We start from the raw sequence: 14,565 nt of genomic DNA on the forward strand, positions 1-14,565 counted from the left end.
TAATAAGACAATCATTCCATCATTATCAGCTACAACTACAGTTAAAATACTTATGTGTTAACGACACAACGCATGTGTCGGGACGCGGCAGATCAATGACTTCATAACTCGCAATTGCGACTTTATATCTCAGAATTCTGACTTTATAACTCACAATTGTGAGGAAAAAAAAGTCAGAATTCTGATATAAAAAAAAAAAAAAAATCGCAATTTCTTTTTAGTGGCGGAAACGGGCTTCAATAGAATGACTCCTCAAAGTCAAAGTACAAACATAATTTAAAGCAGCACTCCTTAAAGTGAATAACCATACCATAACTGTGCCGAGTTGTTTAAAATCCTGTCTCGCCAAATAATTGTTTTCCATTAAACGACACGATGTGTCTCATAATGTTGGAAACGTATAATATCGTCACAAATAAGTAGTACACCTATTTTTTAGATTAGCCTTTGCCCCAGCCATATAGAACCTGAAATTAGCGGCGTACATTTTATTAATTACTGTTAATTAACAGTCAGTTTCGCTACTCATATACATGATTTTTCTCTTTTAAAAATAAATTGTTTTTTTCACATGGATTGTCATGACATGCATATCATGATGTACAATTATCTAAATGTTTTTTTATTTTCCAGCAATTACAATACTTTAGAACAAAGTAAAAATCCTTACCTGTCTCAACCATTGTTAAACGGTCTATGGTCTAAACCTTTTAATACATAATCACAAAGCTTCACAGTAGACAATAGTTCACTGTGCAACAATGCGTGAAAATGTGCAAACGTTCAGATAAAATATTGCCATTATTTTAATCCTACTTTTGTTTTCCTATTGAACTGAAATTGTATGTATGCATTGTTGATGTCCAGTTAATAGTGAAATATTGAATGATAATGATTTCATACATTGAGATATTCTTTATATGTGGACTTTATCCATCCATGATAAAGTCAGTCATTTATTGCCTGAACAAGCCAATCACAAAATGTATGACAGTAGAATTACTTGCATATAAGGAACATAGACATGGTTTATGCATGTTCTCCTCTTAATTGTTTTGCTCTCAAACAGAGCATTGGTATTATTTCCAGTTGTAACTGTCAGGCACATTCAGAGTTGAGTTAATTGTGTTTAATTTGCAGCTACATCATGCAAAATGTACTATGGTCTGTATTGTTGTTTTACCAATTTGAGTAATACATTTTAATTTCTTGAATTGAATAGATCATCTTCCACTGCTGCCTCTTCTGACTTTTATCTTGCAGTCTTTTGTTTCAAGGTAAGTAATTTTCTTTAAACGTGTTCTCTCTACTAATTATTAACCAAAACATCAAACTTGAGAAATAGTTTGCTTTATATATTTGTAATTGAATGTAAATTGATAAATACATAGCAAAGTTCTATTTTACAAATCAATATCAAAGTGCCCAAGCCTAAAAATAACAAGACATTTACATGTTGATTTGCTGCAGTTTTTGTCAACTAGTTGCACTTTTTTCTACAAGGTAAGATATTTTCAAAGTTTACATTCAAGAAATATTTAATTAGTTAAATTTATTAAAAAAAAAAAAATTTTTTTAGTTACATAAAAAAAAAAAAAAAAAAAAAAAAAAAAAATATATATATATATATATATATATATATATATATATATATATATATATATATATATATATATATATATATACGCGTTCCTTGTAGTTTTTTTTGTGTGCTGAAATATCAAATTGGCCAAAATACTTTTTTCTTTTTTTAATAACATCTGGTAATCAGTTGTCTCTATATTTTTTTTTAGGAAAATTCGCTTAATATTTTCACTAACTTGAAAGTTCAGATTACATATAAAATTGTGTAAAAATAAAATCTTAACAATTGAATAAATGTTAAAACTCTGTCCTAGAATGAGCTCTGAAAAGAGAGAGATACACAGGAGATATATGCATGCTTGGAGAACCACGAGGCAGGCAATGTCCAGATCTCCATCTCACCTGGAGATTAATCCACCAGCTGAAGTACAATCACTTGATCTTCCACTTGAAGAGCTATCGCAAACAAGTGCTGATGGAGTAGTGGCATCAGTTGATATGGAGATGATTTGTGAAGAATATTCACCTGACCCCGAGCAAAATTTGCACTCTGAAAATGTGGAAGATCAGTCAAGAGCAGCAACATGGGAAGTTATTAACAGCTTGAATGAATCCATGGCCTCTGACCTTGAAGATGACAATAGTGAGACTTCACTGGCAGAAGAACTGTCCACATGGGCCAGCGGATACCAGATAAAGCACAATGCACTTGACAACCTACTCAAATTGTTACAAAGGCATGGACACAATGAATTACCCTCAACTGCCCGGACTCTTTTGCACACTCCCCGGCAAATTGACACACAACAATTATCTGGAATGGAATACCTTTACTTGCCACTAAAACAGAAATTACAAGAAACATTAGAAAATTACCCACTTGATGAAGTAGTTAAACTTCAATGTGTTGATTTATCATTTAACATTGATGGATTACCACTGTACAAGAGCTCCAAAACATGCATGTGGCCAGTCCTTTGCGCAGTCATGTTAGATCCTGTCACCATTTTCCCCACGGCTCTGACATGTGGTGCAAGTCGACCAACAGATCTCAGCTTTTTGGAGGACACAGTAAGGGAACTGGGCCATTTGATGTATGATGGGATTAACTTCATGGGACGAAAAATTGAAGTTAATCTAAGGTGCTTTGTGTGTGATGCTCCAGCTCGTCCATTAGTGAAAAATATCAAACAGTTCTCTGGGTACTTTGGCTTTGATCGATGGGAGCAAAAAGGTGTGTGGTTCAACAGAATTACATACCAAGAGACTGCTGACCTCATACTCCGGACAGACGAAACATTCAGAACTCAAACACAAGTTCAGCATCACCATGGGAATACACCTCTGGCTCACCTACCCATAGACATGGTGAGGTCCTTTCCCATTGATTACATGCACCAGGCTTGTCTCGGTGTGATGAAAAGGCTCCTGCTCATCTGGACCAGAGGAGACAGAGTTGTGAGGATTTCGCCCAGCCAAATCAAAGAGATCAGTGCAAGACTGCGGTCTCTTCAGAAATGCATCCCATCTATATTTGCACGGAAGCCTAGGGGTCTTGAGGAGCTGGACAGGTGGAAAGCAACAGAATTTCGTCAGTTCCTTCTTTACACAGGGAAGGTTGTGCTGAAGGGAATACTGCCAGATGAAATGTACTCACACTTCCTTTCTTTCAATGTGGCCATGGCAATATTGGTATGTCCAAGTCTTGTGCAGGAACATTCCACATATGCCAATGAACTTATGCAATATTTTGTGGAAAAAGGTCGGACACTCTATGGCCAGGAGTTCCTTGTGTATAACACCCACACCATGCTGCACATTGCAAGTGATGCTGCCAAATTTGGTGGTCTGGAAAATTGTAGTGCCTTCATGTTTGAAAATTACCTGCAGACACTGAAGAGGATGGTGCGATCTGGTAGAAACCCACTAATTCAGGTTGCTAAGAGACTTGAAGAGACGAGCAAACAGAAAACGGCTACAAAAGTACAGAAAATCTCAACAAGGACCCAAGACTGTGCTTACATCCTCAGTGGAGGTCAATGCTGCGAGGTCCTTCAAGAGGCAGACAAGGAAGATTGCGTGCTTTGCCGTGTTTACAGTAATCCTTGCCCTCTCTTCACCAGCCCGTGCATTTCATTTTTGATTGGTGCCTACAAATGCAAACAAAAAAAACAGCTCAATTAGACGGCTCTCAAGATCAGAACTCAAAAAACATGCAATAAAAATAAGCACACAAGAAAAAAATGAAATTTTTCTGTCAGTGCTCCATGAATTTTAATCAAAGGTAATAGGTAAGCATATATGATATGAGGTGAATGTAAACTTAATCTGCTTCTTTTGGATTTATAATGATTTTTTTTACTTCTTGCAGAATGTATGTGATTGTCGAATTTTTAGAGGAGGCGACTTGCGAGATGGTACCAGAAATTTGGCTTTTCAAGGAAAATGAGGTATTGAATTCTTGAATTGCACTTTTAAACTTTCTATTTTTTCTTTCTAGTTTTTCTTGAGTTTTTCTTGAGTTCGTTTTTTAGATACTCTTCTTGTTTAAATTTTCTACTACTACAATATTTATATCATAATTAAATTGTACTGTTTTAATACAGGTACAATATTGTTACTGGCCACTAATAATTGCGACTAAAAAAATAAAAAAACTTGAAGTGCCAAATAAAGAAAATTGGACCCGGCACAGGGTTAGGGTGTTTGCAAAAACAGGTATTTCTTTTTACTTTAAAGGACCATTCAAACTGAATGTTAGTGCAACTACTGAAAAGTAATGCTAGATTGTACTGACCATTTTTTAATTCAGCGGACTATGAAACGGCCAAAAAGTGGTCAAAAAAAGCAGCTGTGCAGTCTTCAGATGAGAGCTCTGATGACACCCACAAAAGGAAAAAAATACCAGTGTGTCTCAGCAGCTCTGATGAAGGTATGGACCAGAGCATGTGAAAGAAAACGTTTACAAGTAAAGGATTTAAGTAATTATAAAATGTTTTTCATTCATTTACTTTTTAAAAGATACTTCTTCAGTAGCTCGCCCACAAAAGAAGAGTCGGATGACCTATACAACCACTGGTAGGCCTTTCTTAGTTCACCTATAAAATATGATGTGTGTATTGTCTAGTGTGTCTTGAGGTTTTCAGAATACCAAAATGTTATTAGTTGATACCAATACATTAATCACAGTACATTTTAGGGCTGGGCAGTATATCGAGTTTGTACAATATATTAATATATTGTTTAGAGACGATACGGAATGAGGTAATACCATATATATCTATATTCAGCAGATTGAAACTAATGCATTTGAAAAATAGCGGAGTACACAGAGAGAGCTGATGCAGGCAGAGTGCATGATACAGTTTGTTCTTAACATGACATTCTTTATATTAAGGGTGTTTAAAATAGCATTCACTGTATTTGTTTATAGCCTTCAATATTCAATTGTTTTTAGGACATCATTGGACAGGATGTGAAATAAAATAATAAAAAAAAATAAAAAAATTCCAAATAGAAAAACGTAGAAAATACCAGGATACCGTGTATCACCATTCAACCACACAATACAGAGATATATTTTTTGGCCATATCGCCCAGCCCTAGTACATTTCATGCTTTTTCCCCCTATCCCCCCTAACTTATTTTCTATTACAACAGTGGAACCTCAGCTGCCAATTCCACCAGTTGTTAAATCCTTTACAACACAAAAAAGAAATGAAGAACTTCAGATACCTGATGTGTCCATTAGGCCAACACCTACCAGAGACATACAGAAACATGGTAGTTTTTTCTATTATTATTATTACAATGCATGAGGTTGCATGCACTAAGGCAGCATTTACACTTGACATTAACATGCAACCGGTCTCCGTATGTTGTCCACATACAGAAAGAAATTGTAAGGTCCAGAAGTTTAAAAAAAAAAATTATACATCTATGTGCATTGATCAATTGTTTTATGAAGCTTGAAAATAATTAATGCCTAGATTCAGTAAAATACTGATTTAGCAGGTAAAGGATTAGTTCAATAGTTAATTAAGTTTTTTGAAGAAAACATTCCAGGATTTTTCTGATTCAGTGGGCTGTTTACATGAGATGTTATCTAAACCGTTCTGGAGTTTACATGTGCTGACTTTCAGTCGGAATCATTTTGTGACATGCGCCTGTGGGCATTTTGTCTGCCGCATCAGAAATGTCGACATTGTCCTCTCCAGCATCTGGAACGAGTTCACGGATGCAATAGCAACTCTCAACAGATTTTATAAAACCTATTTATTTGTTATAAAGTCTAATAATCATCTAAAAAAATATATATTCTTCTGTCAGGCGCAGTTGAAGTAAAAAGTGCCTGGGACAAACGCTGTCAGGATGAGTGTGTGTAGCTAGGCTATGTCTGTGTCATTATACCAACATTATATTCATAACTTCTTACAAAATAAACAGTAGGGCTGCATGATTCTTGCTAAAATGTGAATCACAATTTTTTGTTGTGTTACATTTTAGATGCAATATTGAGTCTTTTTGTTCTATTTCAGCTGCGAAAATAGTTCCAAACAAAGATTTCAAGCAACAAAGTTCCAAACAGCAGAACCATAACGCGTCTCACGTGTTCTGAATGATTCAGGGGTTGAATCAAAGATTCAATAACCTGTTCATAAACGACTGCCTCATTCTTAAAGGAATCAGTCATTTGAATGAATCGTTATTTTAATTTAATGCATAGATCAAATTTAAGAATATAATATGAAACCTGAAGCACAGCTTATATTTAATAAGATTAGGGGAAAATGCCCTTTATAAATGTAAAATATCACATATGCAGATTTAAAATATGTCAAAGCTGATTGAACACTGAGGCCACGTCCACACGGAGACGGGTTTAGCTGTATACGGATAAATTTTGTACAGTATCAGCGTTTCGTCCACACGGATCCGGCGTTTTAGAAGCATGAATCCGATATTTTTCGAAACCCGGTCCCAAAGTGGGTAAATCTGAAAACGATCATCTTCCGTCTTCGTGTGTACAGCGAATCCGTATGTTTTCTGAATTTTTTTTTTGCTAAAGGACATTAGTCTTTGCATGTGCACTTTTGCAAAAGGGGGGCAGTACTTCCACCTACGTCTAGCATGAAGTTTTCGACGTGATTACACAATCTGTGGCAAACCATAGAGCAGAGCAGGAGCAACAATTTAGGTTAAAAAAAAAATGTATATCAACGCTTTTTTTTGTGTGAAAATGGCAGATGGTTTGGCAAGATATGTCCCTATTTCCTTGTCTGGGATCACGCATAGCCTCTGAAGCCCTTTCTTTGAAACTGCATTGATTTGGACCTTCAACATTTTGGCTGCCAAGGAAGTCTATAATATGGAAAAAAAAAACCTGGAATGTTTCCCACAAAAAATTTCTTTTCCACTGAAGAAAGAAAGGCATGAACATATTGGATAAGATGAGGGTGAATACATGATCAGGAAATTTTCATTTTGAAGTGAACTAATCTTTTAAGAAAATGCTGAGCGGTATGGTGAATATAAAAATATTACAGAGATTTACGCATGCAAAACTTATTTTGAAATTCTTACTTTTTGCATACCTTCATTTTAATGAATCAATATTGATCCCAGATCACCTCCTGAGCCTGCTCACTCAGAAAATAATCAGCATGGAGAGTGAGATGAAGGCAATGAGGAGCTCAATAGCAGCTCTGCATGACCTCTATGCTCGTGCCCTGGGGGATGGGACTGGTCAGCGAGTGGAGGAGATGAGCCTTGATGTGTGTGGCACTATGGAGGAATTCCTCTCCCTTGAAGGAAAACTAAAAGAAGAGACATTCAGGAAGGCAGTGGTATGTTGCTGGTGAACTACACGTGAAACACCCAAATAAAGTGTTAAAGTGTTAGAATTAAGTTAAATAACAAAAAATATTAATTGTACCATTGTACCACAAAATCTATCCTATCTTGCAGACACATCATTTAAGTCTTGTTGGAGGTCCAAACCCTGGGGAGAACACACGACGGGTGATGCGGGCAGTGGCCTCCTATAGTGTTTGGAAGGAATTCAGTTTGAAGGGGAAAAAAGGGAAGAAACCCCTGGAAAACATGACCATTTTGAAGGTCATAAAAAGTAAGTCCAATATGTCAATGACTCCAAAACAACCAGTACTACCAGTACCTTTTAAACCATTGCTGCATTCCATTTTACAGAGGCAGTGATGACGTCCAATCGTGGAATCCATCAAGCAAAAGTGGAGGACATTGTGGCAGACACACTTAAACATGCTCCAGCAAGGTGTCAGAATGTAAGTTTATTTATGTTCATGGGAACATGTGATTGTGTCGTGACCACCATAAAATCCTTATATTGTGGCCAATGGCCATGCAATGTGAAGTTGTGTCCTAGTGTTCTGTTGAGGGAATAATTTTTTCTGTAAACAAGCTTGTATGACCATATAGCAACCTGTGATTTTCAGAATGGATATTATTAATACATTCAGATTTTATTTTGAATTAAGAAATTACATTAACATTATGATAATTGACTATTGTGCATGATGTTGACTATAGCACGCAAAAAGTTTAATATCATCAATAAGTATATAATGTTTTATTTCCCTATTCATTCCATGCATCTCTTTACCTAATTAACGTTATGTATATATATGATCTCATAATTCGTGAAAAGAATAAGACAATTAAGTTTTGACTTTATGGCTGTATTTCTGGAGGCTACACCACTATGTGATGATAAATTACGTTTTTATTTACAATTGTAAATAAAAACGTAAGAAGCAACGTTTTTATTTACAAATGTATCCATAGGCAGAATGAAGTGCGAATAAAGACACGATCAGAGAATGTTTTTGGGATTGATACTTTCTTTTGTGTGTGTGTGGGATTGATACATAATCTCTTAGCATTGACTGATAAATTGTATTCGAATTGTTGTCTATAGGTAACATTGTGGGGACATTGCTATGGGTGTTGTGTGTTTTGCTTGACTGTTCATTCTGAACACTGCGTCCTCTCTCTGTATTTTTTTTTTTAAATGTTGTAATTATTATGCTTATTGTAAAAGTAAAATACTGTAAATTTGTATCTGTAATCAGAAACCAGATGGGTCATTCAGTGAATGCCTGTGGCTCAACAGCAGGAAAAACAATCCAAACAGTCACGATTTCATCATTAATCAAAGCTATTATTATAAATGTAGGCTGTCAATAAGGAGGAAAGAGGGGAAGTGTCTCTTAAAAAAAACAGAAAGAGACAATACATAATATTTAAAAAATGAATTAGCGTAAATGTATACAAAACATTATAAAAACGCATGTTTTTAATACTTCTTAATGTAAAGTAACACTGTCCAACAGCGACACCCGCAGGTGAAGTTACAGCGGGTCTCCTGAGCCCATAAAATTAACAGACCTGCCAAAGTCACGCTATGATTGGATGCTGGAGAACGTAGCGTGGCATTGGGGACGTAATGACGTGCCATAATCGATCTATGTTCTATCGCATGTAAAACGGGAACATGAATGGAGTACTCTAAAAGCAACTCATGTAAACACCTTAATCAGAATATTGTCTTATTTAGAATAAGGTCAATAATTAGATTACTGCTGTCCATGTAAACGTAGTCACTGTCTTAGTGCATTAAGCCACATTAAGTGTTTTCTTATAATGGTTTTCTATGGGAGAAAAACGCTTAACGTGTAATAAAACGCGTTGCGTCCATATTCTGGGCTCACCTGTTTTTTTTGTGCATATTATACTTAATTAATATGATATTTCCTGAGTTTGGTGTGTTTTTAACGCGGTCTTAGTGCATTAAGCCACGTTAAGCGTTTTAGAATGTCCCCACACAGTGCACAATAAGTTACCCCACGCAGTAACGTTACAGTAAAAGTTAGTATAATAATTCATTTGAAATAAAATACAATAAAAACAATCATAAATAATAATATATTTCTGGTAGTTCCAGGTTGATATGGTCATGAGAGTTAGTTTACACTTTAAAGGAAAATATATCGTTGCCTCAACGTAGGATCTCGAGGCCACGACTCTAACGTTAACGTTACATCGCGTGGCACGACAAAAGAATGTCTTTACCTCGGCAAAATTATCTCAAGGCCACGACATATCATACGATAAAATTAAGAGAACCGAAACATACCTTCCCGGTCACCAAAGTGAGCAAAGCTTCTCAGTGATGAACTGTAATAAATTCAAACATTGATCTATAACACATGCAAGCCAGCTAACATGATTAGCACAGCGCATCATACATAGCAAATCCTACACATCCGACATTAATATCAACAAATATATTATGTGAGATATATATATATACAGGGGTCACATAGTTTGCATAACTCACATAGTTTGCATAAACGGCTCTGCAGTGGGTAGCCATCTGAAACCGCTAGCTGCATTCGCGTAGTGCATTCGTTACTTCTATTTTTTTTTTTTTCCCTTTTCTTTTTTTGTTAAAATGACGGTTGGTAAACCCATTTAAAGGTGCATTTCCGCCACCTACTGGACTGGTGAGTGGAGCACGACAGTTATTAGTGACAACACAAAGAATAATAATGAAACCATTTATATAATAAATAATAATAATAATAATAGATTTTATTTATAATGCACTTTTCATTCCGAAGAATCTTAAAGTGCAACAAAGGAAAAAAAAAAAAAAAAGAATAACATGTGAACATATAGAATACTACAAACAATCAACCAACACAAAAAAAACAGAACAGAAACAGAGCTGATAGTGAACGAAACAGAGCTGATGGTGAACAGAAACAGAGCTGATGGTGAACAGAAACAGAGCTGATGGTGGAAGTCTCTGTTAGCTCCGCAGCACACTATGGTCCACTCCATGTTTTAAATTTCTCCCAGCGGCAGTGTCCTGATGATGTCGTCGAGGCATGACAGCTGAAGACCAGATGATGGATCTTCTTGACGATTCAGACGGTGGGGATCGCCGCAGCACCATGCAGGAGGCAGACAAAGCTCTCCGGGCACTTCTGTGGACACACCGGGGTCGGCGCAGAAGTCCAAGCCGCTCCACGGCCGCAATGCAAGACGGAACAGCGGCGCAGCCGAGAAGCGGAACATCCCAACATCATGCCGGATGCTGATGACTATGGCCCGGATGACGCTAGCCCGGTGCAAACTTCAGCCACCACGCAGCTCAAGCCCAAGGGAAACCACCAGTGAGCAGTCGCAGCGAGCAACATCAAATGTCCTCCAAACCAGAACCAAACGCAGCAATTCAAACATAAACATTAGAGAAGCGGTGGAAAACGGCGAACGGTGAACAACGTCCTCTCAGTGGCTGCCAGCAAACAGCATAAGTCCCAATTGTAGCTCTGACTGTTAGACAAGTCACAAACATAATAAAATAAAATAAAATCTAAATCTAATAGTATAGTAACATGATTTGTGGGTGGAGAAGCGGCGAACAGACAACGCCAGCTTCCTCTCCCCCACGTTGCCTAGCAACCCTCAATATATAAAAATAGTATAAATTATATTGACCATCTGAATCTGACAAAGGAAACAGTCAGTTCTCTGCACTCAAGCTCTGGTTTTGAACTAGTTTTTTTGTTTTTGTTTTCTAAACATGCAGTTCATTGCATAACTAACATTAAACTATACTTTTCATTTTCAGCAGCAGGACCAGAGAAAGGTTGTACAGCAAAATGATGAGGATGCCGAAGATGAGACACTTCTACTTTTTGATGAGGAATAAAGCTTTTGGCATATGTTAAATTAAATATACGTAAAAAAAAAAAAAAAAAAAAAAAAAAAAAAAAAAAAAAAAAAAACTATAGATATGCAACATTTTCAGTTCTCAATAACTTTTTTGGTACCTTTGTTTTTTATAATATTTTAATTATTTGGTAATTATTTAGTAGCTTAGTGTGGGAAAAATGTCATTAACTAAATTTGGATTAATAAATGCTGGAAATGTTTTTTGATTGGTACTTCATGTTTCTTAAGGCACATGTGGTAGGTAATCAAGTACAGAACGATATTTAGTAGGTTTCATGATCAAATGAACATATTTCGAAAACTGAGAGTTTGTTTCGTATCATAAGTAACAAAGCGCAAAGCTTATTGTGATTATCGGATGGTAACCATCACACATCAGCTGAAAACTTATCAAAATATTGATCTTGGGATTTTAGAAACAATTTAAATTTGAATTAAATATAGTGAAGTAAAATTAAAACTGGAAATCAATATTCAAACCAGTCTTCAAGCCATACATATGTGAAAATTGAAAAGGTCACTGGTGATGACTTCAGGAATGATTGGGTGATACACAGCTTGAAGTAAGTGTTATGTGTTTAACATAAAAGCAATAAACCTTACTACAATAATATGGCAGATTGTATATTTCATCTTCCAGTTCCAGTTCAAATCTGCATTTGAAGAACTCTTTGGCGAAGAAGACAAAGTTGAGGAGTCTCATTCCACAGCGGAACACTGCACTGCCTCCAGGAGATGATTAAGAGTGAAGTGTCCATCTACAGAGGCTTCAGAAGACCCTGTCCTAGTGGGGTAAGAAAGAGACTCAAAGCTTTCACGATTCAAATCTGTTTATGACTCTTCAACACTGTCAGCTGGTTTACACAAAATCATAAAAGCTGTTTTCAACTTTGATAATAAGAAGAAATGTTTATTAAGCAACAAATCATCATACTAGAATGATTTCTGAAGGAGCATGTGACACTGATGACTGGAGTAATGTTGCTGAAAATTAAGCTTTGATCACAGGAATAAATGACAGTTTACAATATATTACAAAATGGAAAAGTAGACTGTTTTATAATATTTTGCAATATTAGTTAACTAAATATAGTACAGTTTACTATATTTTTGATCAAATAAATGCAGCTTTGGTGAGCATAATTATTTCTTAGACTTCTTTCAAAAGCAATAAAAAGATTAGCACCATTACCAAGACGCTCCTTCGTTTCAGCTGGCCGAGAAGGATGATAAGGTGTCAGTGCAGCTCGGGTTAAGGAAGAGGATGAAGAGGAGAGGAGGAACATGTAAGTTAGACATTTTCTCCTACCTTTCTAACAAAAAGCAATATAAACCTAACTACAACAGTATGGTACATTTTATGTTTCAGCTTCAAGTTTGTAAAGATCCAAAAGTGAATATATAGAGACACAGACCACCTATCTTTGCCTCAGAAGACCCTGCCCTCCGCTGGTGGGGTAAGAAAGAGACTCTTCCTCATCTCTCACAGCTCTCGGTCATCTCCCTCTGCCTCCTCAACACTGTCTGGAAGAGTGTTTGCACAGTATGAGACACAGTCAGTAATGAGAGATCTCAAAATTCTTCATTTTCTTGAACAAAAAAAAAAGTTGATGTATTTTTGGGTGGGCCAAGTAATGCAGAAATCTATATTGTTATTTTTTCTTTTCTTTTTGTTACAGCTTTTGAGAAGCTCTCTCTCTCTCTCTCTCTCTCTCTCTCTCTCTCTCTCTCTCTCTCTCTCTCTCTCTCTATATATATATATATATATATATATATATATATTAATTGTAATATACTATTGTTTAGGTTTAGCAACTAGTAGCCTAGTGAATGTAATGCAATACATTTAATAAAAATAATGATCACTGGTTACATTATACATTAATTGTAATGTTTGTATGAATCAAGTATTTTCTGTCCTGTTAAAAATATGTTGGCTAAGTACAAAGTAACACTAAATAAATGCTGATTAATTGAATGCAGTGTGTTTCTTGGCAATTTTCTATTACAATGTATAGGTGTTTGTATTGGTTTCCATTACATACATTGATCCCTAAAGGTATAAACTAAAAACAATACAATTCTCTATAAATAATATGGTCCTTTAAGGTTACGTTCTCACAACGTGCCAGTTTGGTCGTTGGGACGTGCTCGTCACGTTCCAGCGACATATAATAACGTCGCCACGACGAATACAGGAATCACAAAGTTACGTCGCTGGAACGTTACCTGGTATGTCGCTGCGACTAATATGGTCCATTGAGGTTACGTCCTCACAACATGCCAGTTTGGTCGTTGAGACGTGATCATCACGTTATAGCAACTTACCAGTATAACGTCGTCACAACGATTATGGGAATCACAAAGTTACGTCACTGGAACGTTATTTGGTACGTCGCTACGACGAATATGGTCCTTTAAGGTTATGTTCTCACAACGTGCCAGTTTGGTCGTTGGGACGTGCTCGTCACGTTCCAGCAACGTCCCACTATAACGTCGCCACGACGATTATGGGAATCACAAAGTTACGTCACTGGAACGTTATTTGGTACGTCGCTACGACGAATATGGTCCGGTCCGGTTACGTCTTCACAACGTTTACTGTGTTAGCTGGGATGCACACGCTGGTAACAGCTGATCGGATATGAAACGATTACTAAATTATGACTGCATTTCTTGGTGTACTATTTTTTCTTTTAATAAATAATAATAAAAAATATCAAAAGACATGGGATTCATCCTAACATCCATCAATGGAAACGAAAATGAAGAAGAGGAACAAGAAAAGAAAAGAAAAGAAAAGAGGAGAAAGGGACAAAATGTGCCTCTTTCTATCAGGACGTTATCATTTGAAATGAAGTTTATATATATATAAAAAAAAAACGTGTTATAAATCTGTTTTTAATTAAGTTGTTTTTCAAATAAATATTTATGAGTGATATCAGATTGTGTATGTGTTTTTGTGGTACTTACCCTATAACTACATGAAACAAGAGGGTAACAAGAGCCACTTTAATTTACAGCCCGCACATCCATACTTACCCTGTAACTACATGGATAATTACCCCTTAATTAAAAAATACTTACAGTATAATTACCCCTTAATTAAAAAGTATAAATAATTTGTTATTTTTCCTGATAGTACCCCTTTATTCCCCGAATATTACATATTGTTCCATTATACCTACACATACTTACTTT

At 36.0% G+C, this 14,565-nt stretch overlaps 1 protein-coding gene and 1 long non-coding RNA gene across 9 annotated transcripts; one reads left to right on the forward strand and one right to left on the reverse strand.

The window, feature by feature from the left end:
- Positions 1-434: 434 nt before the first annotated feature.
- On the forward strand, positions 435-11,380 carry LOC137043614 (uncharacterized). Of its 6 annotated transcripts, XM_067419912.1 has the most exons (10): positions 3,818-3,868; positions 3,956-4,034; positions 4,191-4,302; positions 4,397-4,516; positions 4,606-4,662; positions 5,245-5,367; positions 7,210-7,430; positions 7,552-7,711; positions 7,792-7,886; positions 11,261-11,380. In XM_067419912.1, exons 1-10 carry the CDS (start codon positions 3,828-3,830, stop codon positions 11,339-11,341), a joined length of 1,089 nt encoding a protein of 362 aa, XP_067276013.1. In that variant the 5' UTR covers positions 3,818-3,827; the 3' UTR covers positions 11,342-11,380. The 6 variants fall into 6 exon arrangements, 3 of the variants coding, with proteins under 3 accessions (XP_067276014.1, XP_067276015.1, XP_067276013.1); XM_067419913.1 differs by lacking the exons at positions 3,818-3,868; positions 11,261-11,380 and adding an exon at positions 435-1,277 and having other exon boundaries at positions 7,792-8,006; XM_067419914.1 differs by lacking the exon at positions 11,261-11,380 and having other exon boundaries at positions 3,797-3,875; positions 7,792-8,006.
- On the reverse strand, positions 3,008-13,662 carry LOC137043618 (uncharacterized). Of its 3 annotated transcripts, XR_010898544.1 has the most exons (8): positions 13,594-13,662; positions 12,557-12,888; positions 11,968-12,148; positions 7,520-7,625; positions 7,179-7,400; positions 3,607-3,734; positions 3,242-3,477; positions 3,008-3,147 (listed from the first exon to the last, which is right to left on the reverse strand). It is a non-coding gene; the product is annotated as an uncharacterized lncRNA (long non-coding RNA). The 3 variants fall into 3 exon arrangements; XR_010898542.1 differs by lacking the exons at positions 11,968-12,148; positions 12,557-12,888; positions 13,594-13,662 and adding an exon at positions 9,962-10,060 and having other exon boundaries at positions 7,520-9,798; XR_010898543.1 differs by lacking the exons at positions 11,968-12,148; positions 12,557-12,888; positions 13,594-13,662 and adding an exon at positions 7,760-7,895.
- Positions 13,663-14,565: the final 903 nt, after the last annotated feature.

This window comes from Pseudorasbora parva, chromosome 16, assembly GCF_024679245.1.
Source record: "Pseudorasbora parva isolate DD20220531a chromosome 16, ASM2467924v1, whole genome shotgun sequence".
NCBI classification, from domain to species: Eukaryota; Metazoa; Chordata; class Actinopteri; order Cypriniformes; family Gobionidae; genus Pseudorasbora; species Pseudorasbora parva.